The sequence below is a fragment of the Penicillium psychrosexuale genome (assembly GCF_028828465.1).
Source record: "Penicillium psychrosexuale strain IBT 29551 chromosome Unknown utg000004l, whole genome shotgun sequence".
In the NCBI taxonomy this organism is placed as follows: domain Eukaryota; kingdom Fungi; phylum Ascomycota; class Eurotiomycetes; order Eurotiales; family Aspergillaceae; genus Penicillium; species Penicillium psychrosexuale.
This window is the reverse complement of record NW_026643189.1, coordinates 7,446,634-7,474,533: the sequence shown is the minus strand read 5'-3', so window position 1 is coordinate 7,474,533 and position 27,900 is coordinate 7,446,634. Positions and strand designations below refer to the sequence as shown.

General features: G+C 49.7%; 9 protein-coding genes across 9 annotated transcripts; 4 read left to right on the top strand and 5 right to left on the bottom strand.

Moving 5' to 3' along the window:
- Positions 1 to 40: 40 nt before the first annotated feature.
- On the bottom strand, positions 41 to 1,931 carry N7518_008690 (uncharacterized protein; the record flags this gene model as incomplete). The annotated part of the gene is made up of 2 exons (XM_057189617.1): positions 41 to 1,863; positions 1,922 to 1,931. The coding sequence occupies 2 exons, from the start codon at positions 1,929 to 1,931 to the stop codon at positions 41 to 43; spliced, it is 1,833 nt and encodes a 610-aa protein (XP_057041320.1).
- A 1,223-nt stretch (positions 1,932 to 3,154) lies between these two features.
- On the top strand, positions 3,155 to 6,525 carry N7518_008689 (TMCO4 family protein; the record flags this gene model as incomplete). Its single annotated transcript, XM_057189616.1, has 3 exons — positions 3,155 to 5,188; positions 5,241 to 6,157; positions 6,180 to 6,525. 3 exons carry the CDS (start codon positions 3,155 to 3,157, stop codon positions 6,523 to 6,525), a joined length of 3,297 nt encoding a protein of 1,098 aa, XP_057041319.1.
- A 1,258-nt stretch (positions 6,526 to 7,783) lies between these two features.
- N7518_008688 (RTC4 family protein) lies at positions 7,784 to 9,460 on the top strand (the record flags this gene model as incomplete). The annotated part of the gene is made up of 2 exons (XM_057189615.1): positions 7,784 to 9,153; positions 9,208 to 9,460. The coding sequence occupies 2 exons, from the start codon at positions 7,784 to 7,786 to the stop codon at positions 9,458 to 9,460; spliced, it is 1,623 nt and encodes a 540-aa protein (XP_057041318.1).
- Positions 9,461 to 9,913: 453 nt separating this feature from the next.
- Positions 9,914 to 13,136, top strand: N7518_008687 (uncharacterized protein; the record flags this gene model as incomplete). Its single annotated transcript, XM_057189614.1, has 5 exons — positions 9,914 to 10,805; positions 10,856 to 12,231; positions 12,294 to 12,346; positions 12,638 to 12,677; positions 12,816 to 13,136. The coding sequence occupies 5 exons, from the start codon at positions 9,914 to 9,916 to the stop codon at positions 13,134 to 13,136; spliced, it is 2,682 nt and encodes an 893-aa protein (XP_057041317.1).
- A 677-nt stretch (positions 13,137 to 13,813) lies between these two features.
- N7518_008686 (putative C2H2 finger domain protein) lies at positions 13,814 to 15,183 on the bottom strand (the record flags this gene model as incomplete). The annotated part of the gene is made up of 4 exons (XM_057189613.1): positions 13,814 to 14,065; positions 14,125 to 14,520; positions 14,584 to 14,963; positions 15,021 to 15,183. 4 exons carry the CDS (start codon positions 15,181 to 15,183, stop codon positions 13,814 to 13,816), a joined length of 1,191 nt encoding a protein of 396 aa, XP_057041316.1.
- A 1,818-nt stretch (positions 15,184 to 17,001) lies between these two features.
- On the bottom strand, positions 17,002 to 19,284 carry N7518_008685 (uncharacterized protein; the record flags this gene model as incomplete). The annotated part of the gene is made up of 1 exon (XM_057189612.1): positions 17,002 to 19,284. One exon carries the CDS (start codon positions 19,282 to 19,284, stop codon positions 17,002 to 17,004), a length of 2,283 nt encoding a protein of 760 aa, XP_057041315.1.
- Positions 19,285 to 22,801: 3,517 nt separating this feature from the next.
- Positions 22,802 to 24,195, bottom strand: N7518_008684 (uncharacterized protein; the record flags this gene model as incomplete). Its single annotated transcript, XM_057189611.1, has 3 exons — positions 22,802 to 23,202; positions 23,265 to 23,570; positions 23,631 to 24,195. Coding segments are annotated over 3 exons (1,272 nt in total), but the record flags the coding sequence as incomplete, so codon positions are not given.
- A 582-nt stretch (positions 24,196 to 24,777) lies between these two features.
- On the bottom strand, positions 24,778 to 25,341 carry N7518_008683 (carboxymuconolactone decarboxylase family protein; the record flags this gene model as incomplete). The annotated part of the gene is made up of 1 exon (XM_057189610.1): positions 24,778 to 25,341. One exon carries the CDS (start codon positions 25,339 to 25,341, stop codon positions 24,778 to 24,780), a length of 564 nt encoding a protein of 187 aa, XP_057041313.1.
- Positions 25,342 to 26,004: 663 nt separating this feature from the next.
- On the top strand, positions 26,005 to 27,580 carry N7518_008682 (DUF5427 domain-containing protein MTC1; the record flags this gene model as incomplete). Its single annotated transcript, XM_057189609.1, has 2 exons — positions 26,005 to 26,548; positions 26,607 to 27,580. The coding sequence occupies 2 exons, from the start codon at positions 26,005 to 26,007 to the stop codon at positions 27,578 to 27,580; spliced, it is 1,518 nt and encodes a 505-aa protein (XP_057041312.1).
- Positions 27,581 to 27,900: the final 320 nt, after the last annotated feature.

The following is a 27,900-nucleotide window of genomic DNA, read 5'->3' as shown; positions in this document are numbered from 1 at the left end:
GTACAGAATAAAAGAAAAGCGTAAAAGTAAAGCAACAGAATCACAGAATTGAAAACGCCTCCAACGCATCCATAAACCCAGCAATAGCCCCGATTCCCACCAATCCCCTTGTAGCATTTCGAGTCAACGCCTTATGTCGATCCTTAGCATCTTCACGCGGGGACCGGCGTGGGTGTGACGACGGGGACCTTTGATCCGAGCGAGTCGGCGAGGATCGGAAGCTAGACTCGGGGGACGAGGAGGAAAGCGGGTATGTGGATGGATGTTGGCGGGGTTGAAGTTTGTTGTTGTTGTTGTTGGGAATATTGTTGTATGCCTGGTTTCGAGCCCTGGGGGGCTCGAAGTAGACTTGGTTTGGCGATGTGCCTCTGGGAGAGGGGTTGGAATTGGGAACGTTGATGGCTGGGTTTGATTGGTTCATGTTTGTTGGGATGGATCGGGGGACTGCAGCGTAGTCTTGGTTTGGGTAGTATTTGTATGGCTGCTGGGGAGGACCCGGCTGTGAGTGTGAAGGTAATGGTGGAGGACGGGGTAAAGCACGGTTCGGGGGTGGGAAGCTGCCGCTTGGGTATGCGGGAGGTCTACTGTCGGGATTGTTGTGACTCGGATATCTGGATGAGAGGCTGTTGGAATGGAAACGGCGGCCTTGCATTGGGTTGGCGCTGTGTGAGGGTCGAAGAGTATCGGGTCTCTGCTCGCCTTCGTCACTTGAGTCGATGACTCTCGACTCGCTGCGGGGGCTGGATCGACGCTTCAGATATTCATCCGGCTCTGGTTCGCTTTCCACTTGAGCCTGGTAGCTGGAGTACTTTCGGCGTAGCTCTGCTGCATGCTGTCGGGCCTCTTGTGAATGGGGGTCTCTCCAGTCCACTGTTGCTCCTTCGAGGTAGTAACCTCGGAAGCTGTGATTATCAAAGTCCAGCTCTTTGGTATCATCTTCTTCGGCATCCGAAGAGACGTAGACTCGAGGTTGTACTCGGTTGTTAGATGTGTTAAAGCCCTTGGCGGCATGGTGTAGTTTTGAAGGGTCAATCGAAGGCACCCAGAGTGAAAGCAGCCGGTTCAACGTGCTCTCAGATAGTTGCACCATATCTTTCGGGGATTTTTCCATATCACTCAGTTCCACGTCACTATCCCCAAAAGCGATGATGGGCAGTCTTGTTGGATCCGAGTATCTGGTTGCGGCAGCAAATGGCTTCGATGTCGATGCCGTATTGGACGAGTAATTGAAACTGATCCTCTGGTTTGTCGGGTTTTTGGCAGCATCCAAGGTCTCCTGTTCCACGAGATCCCACAAGCGATCAAGGCGCTTGACTGACCAATATCGGACGATTATCATGTTCTGAGATTCAGCTTTCTCCTGAGCAATGGCATCGTTGGCGGTGGCTGTAAAGGAATCAATATCAGTTCCGTCGTCAATGTTGGATTTGATAACGTCCCCAAGCTGTAGAATTTGTAGCATCACAATCAGACTGAGCTTGAGAGATTCCAACTGGGCTAGCAAATAAGTGACATGCTGCTTCCGGAAACACCATTTGAGTCTATCCTGCAGTGGGATTCTCATAAGATCATTGTCCTTATCGGTTGCCTTCAGTTTGTCCAGCATGTGTTCGATCTCGATGAATATCATCTGGCCTTGTCCGGAGATCTCCCATGCCTTCTCTGTCGCCTCTAAGGACCGGTCCATATCAGTGCCCTCAATGATCTGCCCAACATGTTTGAGCACCAGAGCAAAAAGCGAGATTCCCTTGGCGATACTATGAATCTCCAGTCTGGACTGAGCGAGTTGACAAGCGGCAGCATTGAGGAGCAGTGAGAGGCGAAAACCCGCACCGGCAACCTTAATAATGGAAGCCTGTGAGCCTTTAGAGAGAAGGAGCTCATTAGAAGAATTTCTCAACTTTCAAAGGGAAAGGCATACCTTGTGCCATGATAAAGCAGTGTTTCAGATCATATCAAAGACAAAGTGGACTTCCTCCAACTATCATAACCTCCAAGCTGTTCCCCGCCAAGAACTAGAGCCGCAACTGCATATCAAGTGACTCACGTCTGACATATCAATTTGAACTCCCGGAGGGTTTTCTGTCTGTACGCCCGCGATTCATGGCGTCATAGTCTATGATTTCTCGCCTTCTCGTTGGTTTACGAGGACGGGCGGAGTTGATCTTCAACCTGAAATGATCTAGCGCATACTTTTCATTGTTACATGAAGTCCCGGGCAAAAGTAACCGGCACTGCCCCAAACCTCGATTGCCTTGGATTTGTTTATCAAGACTGTCTCGCCCGTATCAAAAGGGCAGATTATGCCCCGGGGGTCTTCGGATGGCCCCTACCCTTGCTCTTTAGCCGGGGTTTTCCCAGGGCGAAGCATGGTGGCAATGACCTCGTATTATGAGAAGTGGGATCTGGAATGAATGGTAAGCTGATTACTCCGTGCAGAATTCCGTTATCTCCGAGTAGAGGGATTTCTCTTGCCTTGTATAACAAAATACAATAAAACAGCCACAAACATAGCCCTGGGGTATATATATGTACGGAGAAGACATGCAGCTATTCCGAGGTGGATCTACTAACATTGACCTATTAATGTGAAACGCTCCCATAGAATGAAGAATACTCCATAGAGAACATCAATATCCAAAACAATCAAACAAGAATGTATGTTATTCGAAGATCTACTGTTTTCATTCAGACTTGTTTATTTAGCATCGGACCCGATGGGCGCATTTCCGCTTTCGGTCCCTCCACAGTTCCTTTTGCTATTTGCCTAATCTCTCCCCAAATCTCCAACTCTCTACAATAACTCTTTAAGCTCTTTAATTACAGACTCGATTTGAATCCTTTCTTGTGGCTGCTCTCTGCTAGCTAATTGATCTCTCCGCCGCATTCTTCGCCCCTCCTTTTTTCGCCGCGTGGCACACCGTCATCTGCGGAGACTATTGCTCAAGCCTGTCCGATGACAATCTAGTGGCCCACCATCGGACGTGGGAAACTCGTGATAAGACAAATACACTCAAATAAGAGCCCCAAAGCTCAACGCAACAATTGTGAGGCCGGATGGGTGAGCTCCCGAAGGTATCGCGAAGGAACGAGGGACAACTGGGATCCGATACACCACCTTTAAGGCCCCCAAGAGCCTCCAGTCCATGAAATCATGACCGCAGCCTCGGGTGTCACTGTAGACACCTCCGATTATCCTATATTATCCCCGCCGAACGCCCTCCATTCGTCCCAGCACGAGCCCCAATCGACAAAGGGCGATTCCCCCACAAATCAGAATGGAAAAGAGACAGAGCGCTCAGCGCCACAACCAGTAGCACCCAAACCCGCTGCAGGATCTGTTAAACAAGATCCTATTGCATCAGATGAAGTAGATGATTTTGGCCTTCCCATCCGAGCACGCCGGCACAGCCCCGCACCCAGCGAAGGAGAGAATGCCAGCCAAAATATCCAGAATGTACCTGTGAGCTCGACGCGCTACAGTGACGCTGTGGAAAAGGGAAAGGAGCCGGAGTTATCACAGGGCAAGCTAGCCAATTCGAATAATACAGAAGAGCGAGACAAGGGCGCAGACCATAACACTTCTTCTACACTCCCGGCGTATTCATCGGCCTCGGCCTCTACAGCTCTTGCTCAGCCTCGGACCTCAACTTCGAAACAAAGGCCCCCCCAGGTGTCGGAATGGTCGCACCAGCGCCTCGCCCAACCTGATGCACATCACCCCGAGAGTGAGGAGTCAGAGCCAGAGCCCGATGAGTGGAAAGCGATGCCTGCGCTTGGAGAGTTCGACTATTATGACGACTATGGGAGACTTATTGCTCGTGGCGCCAAAGAAGAATCCGACGAGGCTGTATACCAAGGATTAGGAGGAGCAGGGAGGGGCTATACTCGGGTGCAGCTCGACGATGATGCCCAGTCTGCTACAAGTCTAGATGATGATACAAGCTACCTGTTTCGAGAGGCAGGCGGCAACTCTGCCGGTCTAGTTGGCGAGGAACTGCGAGATACCATCAGCCAGCTCCAGGCCACCAAAGACCTTCTCAACGAGACTCAAAAGATCGCGTATGTGGGAGTTGTCAGGTTGACAATCCATTATATGAATCATGATCTGGCGTCAATTGCCACAACCAAATCTACGCGCAGAACCATGCAGAAAGCCTCGGATGCCATGCGAAAATGGGGCCAGGCGATCATGGGGCGAGTCTATGCTCATATGGATATCAATCCTGCTGAGCAGATTATGATTGAGCAGCTCGCGGAGCATGGGGTGGAACCAGAAGATCTGGTGCGACCACTCATGCAGAATGCGCGGGTCAAGAATCCTATGGCAGAGAATGGACCGAAAACATCTACATCCAGTCGAAAATTCGATTCTCCATCTAGGCTCTCCGCAGAGACGGACTCATCTGAACTAGATCCACCTCCGCCATACGAGGTCCACGAGACTGAGGAGCCCCCTGAGGTCAAGACGCCTTCTGAGATGCCAACCTCTGAACGCATAGATATCGATCTCCGCTGGACTGTCCTCTGCGACCTGTTCCTTGTGCTCATCGCAAATTCAGCATACGACGCTCGGTCGCGCACTCTTTTGGAAAGGGTCGGCGCAGCTTTGAGTGTAACATGGCTACAGATCTCACGGTTCGAAAAGCGAGTCACAGACTCCCTTGAAATGCAAGAACAGGAAGAGAAAGAAAATTGGGATGAGTCAGATCACATGGAAAAGCGTCGCAAGATGGCCTTGAAGCGAAAATATATGATTATGGGCTTAGCAACGGTCGGCGGCGGACTGGTCATCGGCCTTTCCGCTGGATTGTTGGCACCCGTCATCGGAGCTGGTCTTGCAGCTGGGTTTACTACAGTGGGTATCACTGGAACTAGTGCATTCCTGGGAGGAGCAGGCGGTACAGCTTTGATCGCCTCTGGTGCTACTATAGGTGGAAGCACCATTGGAATGAGAGCTTCGCAACGACGTATGGGTGCAGTTCAAACGTTCGAGTATCGACCTCTTCATAATAACAAGAAGGTCAATCTGATTGTGACGGTCTCTGGCTGGATGACTGGCAAGGTCGATGATGTTCGTCTACCTTTCAGTACTGTCGATCCGATTATGGGCGATATTTATTCTGTGCTATGGGAGCCTGAGATGCTTCGAAGCATGGGTGACACTATCAATATTCTGGCAACAGAGGTAAACTTCTAAAGATGTGCGGTAATTTTTAATAGACTAACCAATTCTCTAGGCATTAACACAAGGTCTGCAACAAGTACTAGGTAGCACTGTCCTGATGGCGCTGATGGCATCCTTGCAACTACCACTTGTCCTCACTAAACTCGCATACTTGATTGACAATCCCTGGATCGTTTCGTTGGCACGCGCCAATTCAGCCGGCCTCGTTATGGCAGATTCCTTGCGAGAGCGGAATCTTGGCAACCGGCCTATCACATTGCTTGGTTTCTCCCTCGGCGCGCGTGTGATCTTCTCTTGTTTGAAAGAGCTGGCCGAAAAGGGCGCCCACGGTTTAATTCAGAATGTATACCTATTTGGCTCGCCCGTTGTGGCGAACAAAGACGAATACCTCAAGGCTCGGAGTGTGGTATCTGGCCGATTTGTGAACGGTTATGCCACGAATGATTGGATCCTGGGCTACCTTTTCCGGGCAACAAGTGGTGGCATCATGAAAGTTGCCGGCCTCGCAGCTGTCGAAGGTATACCGGGCATTGAGAACTTTGACATCACCTCGCTTGTGAATGGCCACATGGATTATCGTACGGCTATGCCTCGAATTCTGAGGGAAGTTGGTTGGGAGGTTCTTGAGGATGAGTTTGCAGAAATCGAGGATCCAGACCCAGATAATCACGCCGAACGACAGCGCGAATTGATTCGCGAGATTGATGAAGCTCGCCGAGAAGCAGAGGCAAAGCCAGAGAAGAAGCGCTTCGGCTTGTTCAAGCGAGGCAAGATGGCCGAAAAGAAGAAATGGGAAACGTATGATGTCGACAAAAATACCGCTCCTCGCGAATCAAGCGAGCCCGAAAGCAGCCCCGGCACTGTCCTCTTCGATATTGAGGCCATTCGAGCCGAGTTGCTCTCTGAGGCGATCGAAGTCAAAGAATTAGAGTCGACTATGCCTCTGATGAAGCTAGACCTGAACGCCCCGTCAAAACCACTACCCGCGCAGCCCTCTTCCCCCTATCGACAGGAGGCCCAAGACACCTGAACTTCCAGCTGTTACTCGCACTTCTTCGCTACCCCCGCAAGCCTCGGGGCAGTATTCTCCTTACGGGCCCAATGAATTCTCTCCCTCGCCGATGCACGAAGATATGGAAATGACCTTTGACACATCCTTCTATGAATCCCCACGATTTAGAAACGACGACCTTCACTCTCGTCCGGAGTTGAGAACTGCCTCTACAATGCCGACGGTTGGTGCCAGTGCCATCGGAGCTATGGCCATGGAGCCCAATGCCTGGGCGGACCATGATCAGGGACACCGGGATGGCGAGATCTCAATGACGTTCGAATAGTGTCGGCTCTGGGATTCTTCTCATCTTGCTTTCCTTTTCTCTCTTTATACTTTTCTTTCCCTGTCTACAGCAGTAGAAACAGGTCAAAGGTCTAGATATTTTGTATTTAGTCTAATTACTGACCCTTGACCGTGGCTTGCGAGTTCCATCCGTCCCCATACCCGGAGTCTGTGATACAATTCCATTTCAAATCTTTCACAACCGTACGGAGCTTCCTTAAATTGCGCTAGCATGTCCTCGCCTGACGAAAAATCCGATCTCAACGTTTTTTTCCCCGGCACCCCTCATGTTCGCAAGAACACACTGGGGAAAGTCTGTTCTGGTCATTTCCGTTTCGACAAAGAGGGTCAAGATGCTTTCGATCTATATTGTGTATGTCGTCTGAAAGTAATTGTGTAACCATCCTGTATATAACTGAATTAGTAACTGTCTCACGTGGAAGTCGAGTCTCGCGTTTCCCCTCATATGGCGCTGAGTACGGCAGGCGATAACGGCATATTGGACAACTATGCAGCGGACATTTGATTGGCTCGGAATATTGACTGATTCACCGCCTTTCTCACCGTCTCTCTCTTCATGTGCCTTTTGGGTCTTTCTATGTATCTTTCCAGGTGTCCTTTGAGGGTCTCTTTCTTGTGTGTCTTTCTTTGCTTCTTGTTGTAGTCCACGTGTGGCTGGAAGTATGATTATTAGAAGCTCTCTACGGTCAATAGTGAATTATCACAGACTTTGGGACTAAAACGGAACGAATAACGGTGAAAATTATGCATACCTTTCAATATATAACATGCGATTTTAGAATGTTTAGAGTATTACAATAGTATATAGATCTAGTTAACTAGGTACTCCGTAGATCTATAAATGTTATTATGTACACGCAATGTTTTCTGCCGGGTGAAACCCCGACCTACGCGATGGTTCAACCAATCAAATCCCCGCTGTCCGATACGCCGCTATCGCCCACCGTAGCCAGGTGTCCGCATTGTCTCAGTTTCTCGAAACCGAGCGTTCTTTGTTTCGAAGGCCCAAAAAGAAATCCAACACCGAATCAACACTTTACCTCGAACTGAACCACAGACATCTTTGCGAGGAGACTTGAAATCACGCAACAACGCGCCCTGTTCCAAGCCCGAATTCCCTCCCCCGGCCTGAGCAACGCGCTTCACATGAACCCGGACTAGTTCTCTTTGACTCCAAGCTTTCAGACCCCCGTTTGATGCCGACAATTGACGATTGAAATCTTCCGCCACCGTCTACCATGGCCGCTTGGGCCAAACCTGATTCCAGCCATGCGTCCAATCGTATGACGAGGGACAATCCTCCGCGCGAGCATCTTTTGTCTACTTTCAATAAACCCAAGTCTGAAGACGCGAAACTCGACGTCGCGACAATCAATGTGGAGGCTGTTCAACCTGTTGAGACAAAGCCGGAGATTGATACAGACGCGGAGCCTTTAAGCTCCGACGAAGAGGAAGTCGGAGACCTCATTGCTGAACCTAGCATTGAGAAAAATCCAGAGAATGATACAGATACTGAACCTCTAAGCTCCCCACCTCTTAGCTCCCCACCTCTCAGTTCTGATGAGGAGGAAGAAGCGGAAGACCCGGAAGCGAACGCTGCTCAACCCAGCATCGAGAAAAAGTTGGATATCGACACCGATGCTGATCCTCTAAGCTCTGACGAAGAGCAAGCTAGCGACAGCGATGCTTCCCCACCTCGCAAAGAGGTAAACTATACGACTGCGACTTTGGAAAAGAAGCTTGCGGAAGGAAACAATAGGGCATACAATAGCCCACAAACTCGTAATGGATACTCTCGCAAAAGCAATTATGCGCGAACCCTCAGTGCTATGACGGGCTCCGATGATGAGGATGATATATTTTTGTTCTCCTCGCAGAGCCACAAGCGGCAAAGGGCAACAAAATATGCCTCCAAGCCCCCGACCTATTTCAACAGGCCATCTTTCCCCTCACGGTCGACCGAGAAAGCAAAGACCTCCTCGCCAGTCGAGGAATCCCCAAAAGAACCCGAGGAGACCTTTATAATGCCGAAGGACATCGAAAATTCGAGTTTCCGAGAACCTCGTGGCGGGAAAGACTCAAACTCTATATCGCACCCATACACGAAGGAAGAGTGCGAAGCAATGTTGCTTGACGATGATTCACCTCTCTCATCCCCATCTTCTTCCACTTTCGAGCAAATGTCGCAGGTCGATGAAGTTGCAGCGAAAGAAGACCTCCAACCGACATCACCCCGCCTAGCCCTGTGTCCAATGTGCCATAAGGAAGTAGACTGGGACGAGCTAGAACTGTTCAAATCACAACCAAAGCAACGTATTCGCGAGCAAGTGATGTTCTGTGAATCACACAAGCTTCGCAGTGCGATGGACTTGTGGCGTGAGCGAGGGTACCCTAACATTGACTGGGATGGGTTTGAAGAGCGCGTTCAGGGCTATTTCCCCGAGCTCGAAAAACTACTTGTCCCTGGTGCTTTCTCTTATTACCGAAATATTCTTGGTACCTCTTTCGCACCAGGGAAAGCGAGAAACTCCCGTGTAAGAGTGAGCGATAACGAGAGACTCGAGACGATGACCTGTGGTTATTATGGTAACATGGGTGCAACCAAAATGTATGTGGTATATAACCCCCTGCTTAATTGGACTACGTTAACATCTATGTCTAGACTAGAAACAGTCATCCGTCGTTTTTCTGTGGTTATACGTCGCCTAGCGACAACAGATGATCTTATCAAGACGGCCGGCGTGGCTGGCTACACACAGTCTGTCCTTGTGCCTGAGTTGGCTGTGCTAATGGTCAAGGATGACATGAAGGTCAACGACGAAGATGCCCGTCGGATTCTGAGGGAGAGTATGGACATTGGCGACAGAGTCAATCCAGACCTCAATGTTGTCCCCATACCGAAAGATGCCGAATGATTGTGGGTTTACTTGATTTCATTATATACCACGGGTGTTATACTGTTTCATCTGATTTCTGGCTGTGGCTTGTGATTTATCTCTGTTCGCCCCCATTTCAAGGGCCATGCATTTTTTATTTTTTTTTTGAGCGATTGTATATAGGTAGCCATTATGATACCACTCATGGTTTGTCTTCCATCTACTGGAACACCAATCGTATCAATCCTCAATTAAAGACCAATTCGCGCATAACTAGTTAGTCAGTCGTTATTACTTAGTAAGAAAAGAGCAACTCTTAACTAACTATAGATCGAAGATAAACATTGTCCCAAAGAGGCAAGTTGATGGCGGGCTGGTCCGTGAGGGGTAGCTTTGTCAGCCGATAAGGTGATTGCTCGGTTGATGACACAATGCGGAGAAGCTTTCCACCTGGGCAAGATTGCATTCTCACTCTTCTATCCTTCATACAAGATGAGGGAAAAAGACATGCCTTATTCGGAGACCACACCTCTGCTGGAGGTCAATGTCGCTCCTCCGCGGCATAGATATCCCCACAATGCTGTTCGTCAAGCGTGTACTATCTCCCTTGCAGCCCTACTTTCTGTGGCGACTCTTCTGTTCCTAATTCCTACTGCCATTCTGCCTCGAGAGCACGGCTCCATTTGGTCCTATCTCCCTGGTGCTCATCCAATTCCACATGAAGCGTGGCCAGAGAGCTTCGGTCTGCCTTACGACCAGCTCCAGCAGATCCTCCTCAATGTGCCTTCCGCAGATAAGGCCCGAGAGTGGAGCCAATACTATACCGCGGGACCGCACTTGGCAGGGAAGAATCTGTCTCAGGCGCTCTGGACTTTGGAAAAATGGAAGGAATTTGGGGTGGAGGATACCGGGCTCGCGGCGTATGACATTTACATCAACTATCCGGTCGATCATCGCCTAGCCCTCTTGAAGAAATCCGGTGATAAGACCGAAGTGACCTTTGAAGCAACATTGGAGGAGGATGTCCTCGAAGAGGATCCTACTTCCGGCCTGCCAGACCGTGTCCCAGTGTTCCATGGGTATTCTGCTACCGGCAATGTGACCGCACAGTATGTATATGTCAACTTTGGCACGTACAGGGATTTTGAGGACCTCGTCAATGCAAACGTCACCTTGGAGGGTAAGATTGCCATCGCTAAATACGGTATGATATTCCGTGGTTTGAAGGTAAAGCGTGCACAAGAGCTTGGAATGGTCGGCGTAGTCATCTACAGTGATCCGCAGGAAGACGGTGAAATTACCGAGGAAAACGGCTATGAAGCCTATCCCAATGGACCGGCACGGAATCCCAGTGCTATCCAGAGAGGTAGCACTCAATTCCTCAGTAAGGATTCTTTTCCAAGGTGCTGATATTGCAAAGCTAACTTGAACAAGGTATCCTTCCCGGTGACCCCACAACCCCGGGATACGCATCTAAGCCTGGATGCGAACGACAAGATCCGCACAACTCAATCCCTTCAATCCCATCTCTCCCCATCTCGTACAAGGAGGTTTTGCCATTTTTGAAGGCGCTCAACGGTCACGGCCCCAAAGCATCGGACTTCAACGAGTTTTGGCAGGGAGGCGGCCTCGGCTACAAGGGTGTGGAGTACAACATCGGGCCATCTCCCGAGGATGTGCTGATTAACCTCGACAACCTCCAGGAGTATGTGACAACCCCGCTGTGGAACGTCATCGGTACCATCAAGGGCCACATCCCCGATGAGGTTGTTATCCTCGGTAATCACCGTGACGCGTGGATTGCTGGTGGCGCAGGAGATCCTAACAGTGGATCCGCTGCGTTGAACGAAGTCGTTCGCAGCTTCGGTGAGGCTCTCAAGGCAGGATGGAAGCCACTGCGCACTATTGTCTTTGCCAGCTGGGACGGCGAAGAGTATGGCCTTCTCGGCTCGACCGAGTGGGTGGAAGAATACCTCCCATGGCTCTCCAAGGCCAACATCGCATACCTGAATGTCGATGTGGCTGCTGCGGGCACTAATTTCGAACCTCGTGCTAGTCCCTTGCTAAACAAGGTCATCAACGACGTCACCGCTCTGGTGCAGTCACCCAACCAGACCGTGCGGGGCCAGACAGTCCGCGATGTCTGGAATGGCAAGATCTCGACGATGGGCAGCGGCAGTGACTTCACTGCCTTCCAAGATTTCGCCGGCATCGCCAGTCTCGACTTTGGCTTTGGTCGTGGTAAGAATGACCCGGTCTACCACTACCACTCAAACTACGACAGCTTCGCATGGATGGAGAAGTACGGAGACAAGGACTTCCTCTACCACCAAGCTTGCACAAAACTCTGGGCTCTGGCAGCGGCACAATTGGTGGAGTCTCCCCTTCTTGCGCTCAACGCCACCGACTATTCTCTTGGCCTTGGATCTTACCTGGACCACATCAAACCTGCGGCGGACAATCTCCCGGAGAACACTCAATTCGAATTCGCACCTCTAGATAGGGCGATTCTTGAGTTCCAGGAATCTGCAAAGGCTTTCGATGCCTTTGCTACCGACCTGAAGTCCCAGCTTGGTGATAACGTGCCTTGGTACCACTGGTGGAAGAAGGTGAGACTGTGGTTCCAGATTCGCGCTACCAACGCGAAGTACAAGGGCATTGAACGGGCTTTCTTGTATCAGCCTGGTCTAGATGGCCGTGAATGGTTCAAGCACGTCGTCTTTGCCCCTGGAATTTGGACTGGTTATTCGGGAGCCACCTACCCTGGACTTGTAGAGAGTCTCGAAGCTGGAGACGTGGAGAATGCCGAGGTATGTGTTTATTTGCGACCCTTTTTTGCCTTGGGTACAATTACTAAGTGATGGGCTTTTAGAAATGGAGCTCCATCATCCAGGATCGAATTGGTGCTGCGACCCAGTTGTTGCTGTAAATGGGTAAGCAGACTTCTTACCTCGGTATGATAGAGAGTTGGATATACAGCACCGCTGGCCTTGAGGATGCACAGATATATCAATATGAACAAGTCTTCCGAGGAATCGGGGTCATGTAAACAGTTCCCAACACATAATTATATAGTTCCAAGCATTAAATTATGCGTGCACATTACCCCGGACTTCGTCATCTGACTAATCAATCGCATGACCGAGCTTCGTCTGCGTTACTTACATCTCTCCTGATCTCACCCTCTTTCTCTTGACCTACAATTCTCTTAACAAGCGGAAAAGAAGAGATAACCCGCCTTAAAACCTACAAGATGGTATGTCCTTGGGTATACATACACCGCACCTCCAATCCACCCTAGTCCGACCCTCCAATGCCAAATCCGAACCATCACCACCATGCCACCACCCATCTCTTACATCTGTCCTAAATAACCCAAAACTAACAAACCCAGGCATCAGCAACAAGCTCCGCCCTAGCACTCTCCCTCCTAACCAGCGTTGGCGGGATAATCGGCTACACACGGACTGGATCCATCCCCTCAATCGCCGCCGGCGTATCCGTCGGCCTCGTCTACCTCTTCGCATTCCTGCGCCTGCGCGCCGGCCAAACCTACGGCGAGGAACTTGGGCTCCTGGCCTCGGCAGTGCTAGGCGGAAGCTCGATCCCGCGTGTGATCAAGACGGGCGGAAAGCCTGTTCCGCTCGTTTTGTCGGTGCTAGCTACTTATGGGCTTTTTGTTTTTGGGGTTGCGTTTAGGGAGAAGAGGGCGTAAGGATTGGAATTGAAATGGAAATGGAATTGAAAATGTTAAAGACAGATGATGGAGTGTAATCATTGTTTGTTCCTTAGTGATATCCGTATATCATGTCAGTCTGTATCGGCTATTTGCGTATTGGCTCTAGTTGGATGCTGTACATATCGGTGCTACTTTACGGATACAAGGTACATCATAATCGAACATGCATTGGTAGATAATGAGAAGCCTACCGGAGAAACGCTAAAACTCACAGCAGCCGTAGATGGCATCATTTTTGCCATCTCGGCATTCACATCAAACAAACTCCTCCAGGCCAGGGTTAAACCTCCAGTGGGGGGCCAGGAGGGAGGATCAAAGGGCAGGCACGTACTGTACGTAGGCCGAACGAGTAGCTCAAGGGAACCGCTCAGTTCTTTCTTTTTTTTTGTTTTCGAATTTTTTTGAGTTTTCCTTTTTCATCTCGCAGCATCGTACTCAAACATTAACGACGTTTCCTGGGTTTGTCGGGGGAGAGATGGTGGGACGGGGGAGGACTCGCCAGACTAGGGTTTGGAATCAGGGCCACTGATGAAACCAAAGATCCAGCCAGGAGAATACTCATATGTAACTAGAAGTTTTGGTGTGTCGACTTAGCTGGGTTCCGTAACTCCACCACTTGCAAACGCAGCAGGAAAAAAAAAACAGAGCAGGACTTAATGGGCCGGGTCGATCACCGTGTCGGAGTCTTGAATGGCGCCCACAATTGCATTGCCGGGGATCTCGCCGAGGACGGTCTGCGTGCTTTTGTCTGGGACGTATGCATATCGAGGTAGCTGCGCCTTCTTTTCCTCGGGACTAAGCGTATCATCATTGTAAATCATTCGGATCGCGGGCTTGGTCTTTTCCTTCTTGGGCTTGCTGCTACCCTCTGTCTTCGAGGCGGCATCATTTGCTGCACCTGAAATCTGATTGTCAACAGGGAAGGCATTCTCGGTTGGCCGGGCGCTGGATCCATTAGAGTAACCAGAAGGTGCGGGGGTGGGGGGACGTGTCCCATGTGCATCTGTTGCATTTCGTGCGCGTTGACTGAAGGCACAGCAAAAGCAGGACGCTGAGGAAGGCTCGATGCGGCCGGCAGGCCCATGAATCTGCTATCGGATGGTGGAGGCTGTTGCTGGTGGTAAGGGGGAGCCCCATAGGAGACTGGTGGCTGTGCAGGAAGTCCGACGGGAAATGGCGAGGGGTATCCGGAGGGGGTGTAGGGCGAGGCACCGGGGACCTGGTGTCCACCAACTGGGGAGTAGCTTGAATAGACAGGACTGCCAGTCTGCGAGAAATGAGGTGTCATGGCGGTGGGAGGACCACCATAGGGCTGAGGGTAGGAGTATTGCGGAGTGGCTGCGATCTGAGGCGATGGTGCCTAGTAATAATTGTTAGTTCCCAATACACTTCACGTTGGACAGAACAGCAGAATACGACTCACGTATCCACTGGGTGTTGGTGTAGACTGGGCAGCACTAGAGGGTGTCACATCGCCACTGCTACCTCCCGCAAGCGCCTCAGCACGCCTGGCCTTGTGTTCAGCCAGTCGCTTCTTGAGCTCTGAGACAGGTTCAAGCTTGGGCCTCTTGGCCGGTTGGCCGCCAGAAGAGGCGCCAGTAGGAGGGTTGCCTGTCGCATGCTGGCGATCCAGCTCAGCCTGCTGGAATTGTGAAGCGACACGCTGCTGATGGGCTTTGAGGACATCCGCGGGAATACCCTCCATGCCAAAGATTTCAATATCGACGCCCATGCGGTTCGGCAGCGCATTTTGGACCTGAGTCAATTGCTCCTTGTGGACCTGGCTCAAGTGCACGGACAGACCTAGCGACACAAGCCATCAGTATATGAGATCACTTTATCTGATAAAATGCAACTTACCTCCGGCAGTGTTCAGTCTGCGATGGCAGTTGTCACACTTGAAATGCTTAGCTTTCTGGTGAGAGATGAGAATCTTTAGGTCATCGAAGTCACGTTCACAGTAGTAGCACCATGGGCGATCGAGAAGCTCCTCGAGAGAGGGACCGCGTCTTTTTTTGCCCATTGTGGTGTTGACGTTAACAGAGACAAGATTGATTCAGATGGTGTTAACAGAGACAAGGGTGACTTCAAAAACCGTAAAAGATGTGTGCGATTGCAAAGGAGGGATGAGGGGAGGTATGTGTCGCAGATCCGGAAGCTTGCCATGATGGATGAGGCCCTTTATCACGTGGCTGCACGTGATCAAGAAGTATGAAGTTGTGAGTGAGAAAACTTTTGAGCGGTGAGAACGAGTTGCAGAAGTTTTTGCTCTCCGCCTCTTATATTCGGGGGAATTTTGAGTCCCGCGATCTGCTACACTAGGGTTCCTCGCGTTTATTCACTTCCTATCACTTGGCAGGTCCGGAAGCTTGCCATGATGTATGATGCTCGATGATGCCCTTTGTCACGTGGTCAACACGTGATCGGGAAGTATGTAGTCTGGAGTAGTGTGAACGAGTTGAATGAGTTTTTGCTCTCCGTCTCTTATATTTAGGGAAACCCTGAGTCGCTCAATCTGCTACAATAGGGCTCCTCATGTTTCTTCACATCCTGTCACTTCGTATATCCGGAAACTTGCCATGATAGATGACGTCCGTTGTCACTTGGTTAGCACGTGACCAGTAAGTATGAAGTTTGGAGTGAGTTGAAGGAGTTTTTGCTTTCTACTTCTTATATTTGGGAAAATTTCTGAGTCGCCCAATTTTCTATATCAGTTTCCTTACGTTTATTCACTTTCTGCTACTTCGCAGATCCGGAAGCTTGCCATGCATGATGCATGTCCTTCTCACGTGGCTAGCATATGATCAGGAAGTATGAAGTTTGAAGTAGTGTAAAGGAGTTGAAAGAGTTTTTTGCTTCTACCTCTTACAACTGGGATATATTTCTAAGTCACTCAGTTTTCTATAACAGGTTTCCTTATGTTTATTCACTCCCTGTTACTTCAATGATGGATGCCGCCCATTATCACATGCTGAGTACGTGGTTAGGAAGTATAGAAAACTTCGGAGTAGTGCAAAGGAGTTGAAGGAGTTGAAGGAGTTCTCTGCCTCTTATATTTGGGAAATTTTAAGTTGCGCAGTCTGCCACAACTAGTTTCCTCACTCTCATTTAGTTCCTGTCCCCCTGGGCTACCCTTGCGAAATATATTGGAGTATGTCAGACTGAGGTATGGTACCTTGGTTTTTCTTATAGTCTAGCGCCAAAATACGCTGTATATTATCCAATAGAGTAGAATGCCCATTATACTACTTCTAAATAATGATACTAAACCTATGATCTGCTATAATACAGATTTAGCGTGGTCAGATGTTGATTTATATACCGTTTATCCATCTTGAACATAATCCCGAATCTGAAATCCAAGATACAAACTAAATCCTTGGAAACGAGTGTGTATAAGCTAAGAATTACAGATGGAGACCGAAACTTTTATACAACATGAATTTGAGCCTTAGAATACATGTACTGGTGCCCCTGGCAGTATGTGCCAGGGGCACCAGTACCTTCATAATGTATCAGATCATCCCATTCCCAGCCCACCCCCCAGGGAGGTCCGAGGCCACAGGAAACCACCCTACCCCGGTTTATACCGCGGGCTCGGCCCAGTCGCGAAGAGGGCCGTGCACCAAGCAGTGAATATAAACCGGGGCAAAGATGATTCCCTGTGACCCATTCCAAACCCTGGGGTGGTCCAAGAAGAAATGATCAGTTGGTGTCGAGGCAATCCCCAGTCCTCTCTCTCTCACTCGTAAAAAAAAGTGAGATGAACATGAAGTAAGATAATAGCTAAAGTGAGAGAGAGAGAAAACTGAGGATTGCCTCGACGAGAGCCGGCCTACCCTCAATGGCGTGGGTCCCGCGGGTTATGACCCGGGAGGGGACCCATCCCGTGGTACTGGACATACGGGAATGGGGCGTACTGGGGCGGCATAGGTTGCCCCAGTTGCGCCATTGGCGCAACAGACGCAGCAGCAGCAAAAGGGTTCACTGGGCCGGGGCCGTAGTGAGGCACCACCCCCATAGGAGGGAGGGTGGGAGGCATGGGCTGCTGCTGCGCCTGTACGCTTGCCATTGAGGGCAGGCCGATGGGCCCCTTGGGGGCGAGGTTGCCAGCAAGTGGTGCCAGCGAAGGCGACCGCTTGCGGCGGCCGGGGCCAGTGGGCTTGGGGACCTCGTCGGCGGCACCGTCGACGGTCCGGTCCTGCTCGATCTGGGCCTTGGATCGCTTTGGGTTGCGAATCCGTCCTTCCCGGTTGAACCGGTCCCAATGATCGAGCATCGCCTTGGTCCTCTTGGGGTTCTTCGAATTGGCGATCTTCTGGCGCCTGGCCTCCTCGATCGCCTCAGCAGAGAGAGCCTCCTTCTTGGCCGATGTCGAGGTGGACTCGACAGGGCTCGCGGCGGCCATTGGTTCGACGGCCGGGAAGGAGGTCTCTGCTGGAGGGATCGATGAGGAGGCCAGGCTGCTAGCGCCACGTCGACCCCTGCCCCGAGATGAGATCTGAGTTGGGGCAGGGGTGACTTCGAAGGTAGCTCGGGAGGAACCAAGGCGACCAAGCCCACGGCCACGTCCGCGGCCACGGCCACGGCCAGAGCTCTTGCGAGAGTTTGCGTCGGAGTGAGTTGCATCGGCGACGACAGTTTTGCCGCCGCGGCCTCGGGCGCGCCGCTTTGCCGGGTGGTTATCATCGTCGGTTTCATCACCACCCGCACTCTCATTCTGAGTCTCTTCCGACTCAGTGGTTTTGGTTGGTACTTCAACCTCGGCGGCCTTGCGTTTCCGAGTGACTTTCGGCACAAGGGGCTCACGCCGAGGTTCGTACATCTGAGCGTGGTATTCAAGACCATGTTTCTTCATGGTCGCCCACCCATCAGGGTTGAGATCACCACTCTCCTTGCTCTTCGCAATCATCTTTCTGGCTTGTGCGGGAGTTGGAACAAAGCCTCCCTGCACAAACGGATCCTGCTGTGTGCGGATGGGCACAAGTGGTGTGTTGCCCGGGAAGTAGTTGTGTTTGTAGCCATAAAGCATGGCCTCTTTCTTTTCCTCGAAGTCAAGCTTGTCCTCATTGACGTTAGCCAGAGGGGCTCCACCCTTCTTCTTGTGACCCTGCATGTGATGTCGCTTTGTTTGGTATGAGGGTTCATCTCGCTTGTGTCGGTGTGCCTTGAGATAAAGGTTGTCAAGGGCTAGATATTCATCTTGGAGTGTTTTCAAGGTGAATGCGGCGGTCTGTGTGAGTGCGTAGAGTTCTTCGGGTGTGTGGTTTTCGGGATTGCGGAGCATGCTGACAAGCTCATCTAGTTCCTGAGCCTGTACTTCGAGGAACTGACCTTTCTCGACCTTGGGCTTCTTGTATGGAAGCGGGTGAGGAGCTGGTTCAGGAGCGTCACGTTTCCTGGTCTTCGAAGGGTCATGGAAAGCATTGTCCCAAGTGGATTCACACTTGGCAGCTTCCTGGATGTAGTCGGGGGAGAATTCGTTGGTATCGTGAACTTTCCAGAAGCGCTCAAGGCGCTTTTTCACATCTGGACGTCGCCACTGTGCCTCGCGGAGGCGATACTCCTCAGGATATCCAGTACGCGGGTTGGAAAGCCAGTCCAACAGATCACGTTTCGTTTCGGGGATCTGACTGGCATTGACTTGGATTGTAGTTGGCTGGGTGCCATTGTTATCGTCAGTGGTCAATTCCACTGCGATCTCTTCTCCTTCTTCATCCTGAGCCTCGCCATCTTCGGGCTTGGTAGCTTGGACCATGGGCTCGTCATGTTCAATGGCGTCGTCATCTTGGAGATCGCCATTCTCGTCGTAAGTGTCATCGGCGCCGTCTTCGGCACCATCATACCCAGAAAATCTGATGGTTTTCGGGTGAACTTCGTTGACGTGATCCTTCAGAACATCTTCTTTAGAGATGCCTGCGTCATTTGGGAGCATCAAAAGCTTCCCACAGTAGTCACACTTGAGCCGTCGAGGCACGGGCTCTGGAGACTGAGAGATCTGGGTGGATGTAGATTGGGGACGGAAGGGTTCAGAAAATTGACGACGTAGCGGGGAGTCCTGGCTGTCACCAATATCCGATGAAGGATTGTCCACATCCAAATCGGCCCTTGGGATGGGGGCCATTTTGGAAATAAACAGTGGAGGAAAAAAAGAACAAGAGGGGTATAAGTGTTTCAATACCCAGGAGAAAAGAAGAAGAAAAAAAAAACACAGGTCTCAAATGGAGAATGAAGAATGTCAAGAAAGAATCTGTATAGATGGTCAGCGTGGGTTCGCCTGCGGTGCCAAGACGCCAGTAAATCGTAGCGCAATTCCGCGGTTCCAAGGCCGAAGGCACGAGGCATGGACCAGCGCGAACACAAGAATTGCGAAACATTGTAAACCCAGTGAACGCGACATGTAACATGAGAAAAAGCATGAAACATCAGATACGGTCGGGCCAAAATGCATGGATCAAGATCTGACCGGCAAGTACACTGGGAAACTGTGCCATACAAAAAAAAAGATGGAAAAGACGCGACACTTACCATAAGATGTTTGAAATCGAGTTGAATCCTTGTGGGCAGGACACACGAGTCACAGCGAATGACTGCTGGCTGTTAGTGGGTTATGCAAAGAAGGATGCAGGGTGGACATGAGTGGCTGCCAGGGATGGTGTACTTACTATCTGACTGAAGAAGGCTGGGTAGTTGACAGTCCACTTATTGGGACGACGCGAAGTGGGATGAGAGAATATGGAGGGGGGATGAGATTTAGGAGACAGGTGAAATAGATGATATGTCAGAGAAAAGTACGTTGCAAACTTGTGGTGTTTGGCGCGCAGATCTTGCGTCGCTGGGTAGTATGAAGAAGAAAAAATGATCTTCGTCGACGCGACACTGCGCAAAGAAGAAGACACGAAAACAAAGACAGCAGATGAAGTGAGAGTACAGAACAGAATGAGCACGGGAGAGGAAAATAAATGGGAAGGTGAAATGGGTTAAGGATGATGAAGTTGAGAAGAGATTGAGGTTGAGAGAGAGATAGTTTTGTAGTTTCATAGGCAGTGGAAACCCCGTCCTGGCCCGACCAATCAGAGGCGTCGTATCTACTAGCCACATTGAACGACATTGAGGAAAGGGGGGTTTTTGATTTGGATTGATCACTATTGATCGCGGATTTGATTGATTCTATGCATTGTATTGATCTTCAATGGACTATTGTCTTTATTCCTGCATTGTTACCTCTTGTGCCTATTTTCGTTTTTTCAACAGACGTCACATGATGCGTACTTTACAGTCGAACAATAGCAAGCTCCTCAATAGCATGTCGCCCCAATAGCCTCAATAGCTGGCTATTGAGGTCAATAGTTAAAAATTAGAGTAATGGATTTTGGGCGACCTAGTGGTGCCGAGCTCTATGTGCTGTCTTCCAGCCGCTTTCTGTGACGGTCTCGTGGACTCCTATATCCATAATCCAAGTCACGGGCAAGCGATAGGAAAACCGAAGGCCGAAGATTTGGATGTTATTAGGCAGGTACCCGAGCACTATAGATACATCCGTGGGGGACTGCCCTTGACCTCCGGTGCATAGTCTCCATGCCTTGTGTCACAAGGAACGGAGAAGTGACGCCCCATCCCAGTTGGGATATATAAACAGGAATACACATTGTCAACTCTTCCTTCATTATATCTACCTTTAGTGTCCAGAGCACATTCGACAAGTTCTGCATATATCCCGACAACTGTCTCCTATCCTATCCGTACATCAAGTCACAAGTAGAGGCAGCAGACATGCCAAACCCACAATTATAACCGTTCAGCTTTAGCCTCTCCTAGTTTTCATATCAAATATGGTGTTATAACATTCAAGAAGAACCCTTGTGCCAACCGCCTCGTCATCAGCAAGAATAGCCGCTCATGTCTCCTTCGCCTATACGACATATTCCAACCCTCCAGGGCTTGTCGGATAGTAACTCAGCCCGGATTTGTTCACATCCATAATGATTATCTACATACTAAGTTGGTTGGTTGGATATAATAACTTATCGCATTCGTCGTTGCCATTCTAGTGTAGAATTATCTCAATCTGTTAGAATCTTTATTTTCAACGTCAAACTTGACGATAATCTCTACTAGACACAGTTTTTTTTACCTAAGGACACTGAAGAGAGACCAATCAAAAAAGAACGAAAGTAATAAACAAAGATATAAGAAGGAGAAGGAGAAACGACCTGGTGCCATTTCCCTTTCCGGATTGAAACTGCCGCCGCTTTTTTTTTTTTCACGGAGTGGATCTGCCTGGGCCCTGGGGCCCCGGGGCAGATCCTACAATTCATCCTCGGCGCCATATCACAATAATACTATTGTAGAATGCATCCTAAAATTATCTCGCTATCAAATCTTACTATTGATTTCTGCCCATTTTTGGGTGAGTACCTGTGTGGCCAGGAAAAAAAGGAAGCTCCCTCTGGGATGAATCAAGGACCTCGTCGTTACGAGTGATGCATACTCCGTACTAAAGGAGCTAATTTTGAATCTCTCGAGACTGGCATTTTCAGTCAATATAGCAGGGTACCGGAGCTCTCCTGTCAAAAATGTACCCTGCCATATGTATGTCATTTTCTTCTCATCGGGGATGTGCAAGAACTAGATTCGTTTCTAAAATGGGTATATACTATATACCGATCTCCACACTAAAGCAGCAGCCAAGAAAGCTCTGATAGGAAATATACCACGAGTGGGTCCCCGGGTCGCCCCAATTTTCCCTGGAATGTTCCTTAGACCCGTGAAATGCCGAGGTCTCCCTAGAATATTTCTAGTACATACTAGCCCTCTTTAGGCAGAGTTGTGAATTGTATAGAGGTCTTTATCCTATGGGAACATAAAATAATCTAGAGCAGAGAAAAACATGTCAATAGGGACTAGTTTAGCGCTTTTTTGTTGAAGTATAAGACATAGCCAAGGTAGGATCCCAAAGCACTACATAGCAATAACGTAGCAAGCTCATAAGAGTATAGTAGTAATATCGGCACATAGGTGGTACAAAGTGCCTAGAAACATACAACATACTGCAGGGACTATACACATTCTACACAAAGACTTATAGCAGTGTCGCACCAAAACAGTGTCTATCCTAAATAAAAGTCCAATATTGGTTCGACCTGACACTATTCAATCAAAAGCATTCCTCGAGTAATAATTGTCATATTGATTGTTAAGGTACGTCGATGACTGCAAAGCAGTAATTGTCAACACCGTGCTAAATATCCGGAGAGAGCCTTAATCTCTGGCTTCAAGGCCATCTGTAATTATAATAGTAGTCGCTTAGTTTATCTATTGGGTAACCTCAAAGAAAAGCTCTAACATAGCCCGGTATACGCCCTTGAGGGCTAGTTGGATGGTCTTGGAGATTTTTGCGGAATTCTCTAAAGTTGAGGCTTCTAAAACTTCAGCAATCGCAGCCCAGATTACCAGCTACGAATCATTCGACCTCGGCTCTCCTCTCTACTTAATCTTCCTATGAATTTGGCCCTATGGGAAGCATGCACTCGGAAATTAGGTTTGAATTCTACGTATATGACGATTATTCTTCTATAACATCTTTCCTGTTGCCATTTGGTAAAACATAATATCAATTCAGTAAGCCCAGGAAGCCCAGCTTAGATAGGCTCGTCGGGTGGCCACCTTGGAAGAATCACAGAACATATACCCAAAGGCGAAGAGTCAATCCTCAAATCATCCAGGTCAAATTTCCATGCCTTTGCAACCCGACTATCTGGTTGATATCCGGCACGAGATTGCCATTCCAACGTGCTGGCGTTGGAGTGGTTGTGAAGATGAAGGGAAAACCGGCAATAGCACTCCATACGAAACGTCATACGTTTCAAACAGGGCATACGTTGGGTTGCATAGCCCAGCGATATGAGAAGCCGATGGAATTGTTCATCATTCATCACGGATGTTCCGTTCCATCTCCGTTCGGCATCGTGTATCCGGTCATTCCAGTGGTCATTCTCGATTTTGGCTCGGTACTCCACGGTGTGATTGGAAGTCCATTGTCCTAGTTGATTGCCTTGCTTTTAGTGGCTATAGATATACTAATGGAAAAGAGATATTCATTACCACAAGGAAGCCAGGGGGGTACATCCTGAATTTCCAATGTTTTCAAATAGGGCCAGTGCAAGGAGCCTATAATAGGCTGGCTTTTTCCATCCAAAGGACACAAAAAGTCAAATGGAAGAGTGGTTCTCGCCAGCTTCAATTCCCGAAGGTGAACGCTGAGATTTCGCAAATTGATGGCCAGGCTATCAATCCCCGAAGGGATGACATTTAGTCCAGGTAAACTATGTTTCCACGGGCCGTCCTCCGAGCCGTTATAATGTAACACTCTTAGGCTGTCAGGAATAACCCCAAGCAAGGAAGCCAATGCTATATAGCTGTTAATAAAAATCTAGATAAAAAAACACCAAAAAAAAATACAAGGCTTACACGCTCGACGTCTTTGTATATACTGTAAGTAATCCGGACGGACCCATTCGTTGAGATCCAGCTCCAGTTCAGTGATGGTTGGACAGTGTTGGATAATAGTCTGAACTGTCCCGGTCCAGATTTGATGATGCCGGTTTCTGTCAAAATTTTGGTTTAGGAAAGAGAGCTTATCAATGCACTGAACGTGCGCTAGGTATAGCTCAGACAGATTGTTGATAAAACGCGCCCGATATGGGGGGATCGGTATATGGCGTCTACCCCTGTAATCGAAAGAAAGCGCCGCACTAGCGGTAGGACAGGGCAAAGTATCTGGTTCCATTCTAGGCCACCTAATGTGTTGAGATCCTCGAAGCCCTAGGTGCAACGTGAGACGGCAATGCTGGTTCCATGAATGAAGTGTTTGGAAAAGATCAAACATAGCCGTCTGGAAAGCGAAATCATTGGCCTGCCTTAATTGGTTGTCTGCGCTATATTTGGAATTTTCACTTGTGGTCCAGTCGAATATTTTGCAGGGGATGATGATATCGTACTCCAGCTTTCGGATCCAGTTTCGCCGTATGGAACGACTACCGGATGTGAGTTTTTGAAAATGCGTTAGAGAAATTCCACGTTGCCCCTCTTCTTTATGGTAACTGTCACTATAGACAGCGAGATTTGCATATATCAACGGCTCGAGGGCTGCCTGCCAATAGCGACACACATAAGTGCATGGAATCAAAGAAGCCCCGTCAATTCGTAAAAGTGTTGCGATTTCGAATAGCAGTTCGAGGGGTAGTGATGTCGCCATTATGCTAGAGAGTCCATAACACTGAGTATCGTGTATCGAACCAGGGTGGCCTTTCAACAGAAAATAGAATAATTAGAGAAGAACGAGAAGGCTAAGCTAGAATCAAAGGGAAAGAAGGAGTTCTTAAAAGAAAGATAGTTAGAAGTAGTGTACTTTATGAGTGCAGGCTTGGCGCCACGTTGCTTGGATGTATCACATTCTGCTGTCAGTGTGATAGATCGTCAGGTGGATTGGGCTAGGGAGTCGTACGGAGTAGAGGACCTCAATACTGATACACATAGTTACGGAGTACTTATCTCCTAATAAAAAAAAGTCAATAGTTCTTTAAACCCATTTGATTTTGCTTAGAACACCTACAGCTCAGTGCAGGTGGTTCTTCTCGCCAACATCCAAAGCCACCAAAAAGCGACTAACACAATTATAAGCCGCAATCGTAGCGGTGATCTCAACCACCTCCCGTTCCACAAAGCACCCCTTTAGCTCCGCAAAAACCTCATCGGGCACCGTAACCGTCTTAGTCATGGCGTCGGTATACTTTAGTACAGCCCTCTGGTCAGCACTCAAGACTGACGACGCAGCCTCACTCGAGAAGTCCGCCTGAGTATCCCTAATAAATTTCAATGCCTCTGAGCCCAATCCACCTTCCGCAAGCAGAGGTGCATGTTGTTCCCATTCGAACAGGGCGCCGTTGACCACTGCGACGCGGCAGATGGCTAGTTCACGAATGATGGTTGTGAGGGTAGTTCGGGTGCGGATCGCTCCAATAAATGAGTTCCAGCCTTCTGTGACCGGGTAGGAGTGTAGGAGGGCCAGGTCGAGGGGGAGGAGCGGGTTGGGGGCTCGACGGGCTTGAACGCTGGCTAGGATTCTGGCTTCATCCGGTGTACTAGTTGCTGGAGGGTCTGCAACGTATGGTAGACGCATGATGGGTGGTACGTAAGGGTTGTAGGTGATCTTAATTAGAAGTTGGTTTGTTCAATGGCTGGGTTGAGTAGAATCTGGGGTCTAGGTCAGTTGAGATGTGACTCAATATGCTGTGCTTTGGAGCCAATGGCTGCTTGGATGAGACGCAAGTGGTCAGTACCTGATTCAAATCTGGAAGATACTATTGTTGAACAAATCGGAACTGGCTCTATACGGGAATGAGCAACTATTTATCGGCAACCCCGCGTGGGTCCATAGCGGATAAGTCAAAGCCGCGGGAGTCGGGGTTGCGCTTCCGGGTTCCGCAGAAATTGGTTTGATGTTGTTGGAATTGCAGGTACGCATATGTGAGGAGAGTAAGATGTGAAGCTGTGAAGCTGTGAAGGTTGACATCCTGTGCTCTCTAGGGATTTATCGTGCGGGGTGCCAGATTTGAATTCAAGGCCCAGGTGGTCCAACATCAAATATATCCAAGGCTCATAATTTCTCTGAGAATCTAAGAAAATATTCAAATTACAGAATTAATGCTTTATCTTCATCTTTTAACTGATCTTCACCAAGTCCATCCGCAGTCAGTGCTGTCAGTCTTGGCACATGATCCACAAGTTCAGAAGCTCCCAAGGTGTCGTCACTTCTCCTGAACATTGTTCCCCCCAAACAAACATGCCGCCAAAGGCCCCTAAACCTACCAGTGACGAGCTCCTGGCTCAGTTTGATAACCTCGGTCTTGACAAATCCGGCAATAAAACAGCTAAACCTGTCGTATCCGACAATGTCAAGGGCGGGCAGGAGGACATACTGGCCGAGCTGGACCACCTAGCCACACAGCGTCCAGCCAGCGGACCAGGTACTCCGCGCCTGTCTGCCGATAAGCCTAGGTCATCTACACGATCTCCCCGCCCGAGCGCGACCATCGACCGACCGACCGAGGACAAGGCGCCGGTCCGCCGGTCTGAGGAGACAGGCCGGCTCTCACGCACAGAAACCAAGCCAGAACAGCCCAAGGCTGAGTCTGAGAATGTCTCCGCACAGCAATCATCTGATGAGGGTGCCGGCTGGTGGGGTGGATGGTCGGGGGGACTGTTCGCAACGGCCACCGCGGCTATGAAACAGGCCGAGGCGGCTGTCAAGGAGATTCAGAACAACGAGGAGGCTCAGAAGTGGGCTCAGCAGGTCAAAGGCAATGTTGGAGCTCTTCGTGATCTTGGTATGAATCCGCCTACTCAAAGTATGCTCTCTTACATGTAGGGCTAACTGGCACACAGGCGGCGAGCTTCGAGACAGGGCACTCCCGACATTCACCAACCTCATCCACACCCTCGCCCCTCCTATTTCTTCCCATGAACGTCTACAGATTCACGTGACTCACGATATGTCTGGCTACCCGGCCATCGACCCGCTAGTCTATGCGGTATTCTCGCGAGTGATGGCCCAAGTCGAGGGCGGGGACCTGTTGGTGATCCAGCGGGGTCAGGAGTCATCCCCGAAACGCGCGCTCGATGTTACCGGCTATATGACCAGTGCTGGCTGGAATGACGGGCCCTGGTGGCGGACGGTCACACCTGGACAACCGCGGAACATCTCTTCCGTGCGAGGCGCCGTGGAAGGTTCCAAGCTCGCTCGAGCCAACGCCGAGTCCTACGCTGCCGAGTACTTCTCATCTCGTGGCGGAGTCGAAGTGGCCGCAAAGCATGCTTCGGAAGTCCTAAGTGAATCCAACCCGGTTCGCAGCAGCGACATCTTTTTCGCTATCCAGGCTATCAGCCAGACTACTTCCAATGACCTCTTCCAGGCCGGCGCGACGGGCGAAAAGGCCACCGAAGGAGCCGTGGAAGCTAATACGCAAGAAGAGGAGATCTCCTTCGCGATGTACCTCCACGACCCCATCCATGGCATTGCCTTCCACGCCATCTCCCAGAGTATCCCTCAGGCATGGATTGAATGGCTCGATGATTCGGTTCTAGCTTCCGAGAAGTCAGACGCCTATGGTGCGAATATTCAGCGTGTTGTGGTGCCCGAAGCCATTGCCGAGGTCATCGAGGGTGGAGGTGTCGACCCCCGCGAATGGGTTTCGGAGTGGATTGAAGAAACTCTTTCGTTGACCGCTGGTATTATCGCGCAGCGATACGTGGCCCGACGAATGGGTGTCGGTGAGGGAGGTGTCGGCAAGGGCAAGATGCGAGCTGAGCAGGTGTCCACTGTGGATAGTGGCGCAGGAGAAGCTGCGCGTGCGCTCTAGGACTGCCGTGATCCTATACCGAGCTCAAGAGCTGACGCTCTTATTCCAGAATCTCCTGTTGTTTATGTGATACACCCGCTGACTTGTACCTGCACTAGCTATTTCTATTTCTATATTCCAGTAGTTACCCCAGGCTGTCTAGTAGGGAGAATGAAAGCAAATGACCATTATCGAAACCACTTGCAAAGAGAAATATGTATACAAGGATAGCGTTTGTCTCTGTGAGAACGACATGATCCAGTTAGGTCGATGGTAGTTCTATTTGGTAGTCTTTGAAATGTCTTTTTACATATTGTTTTTTATAGATATTCTCCCTGATG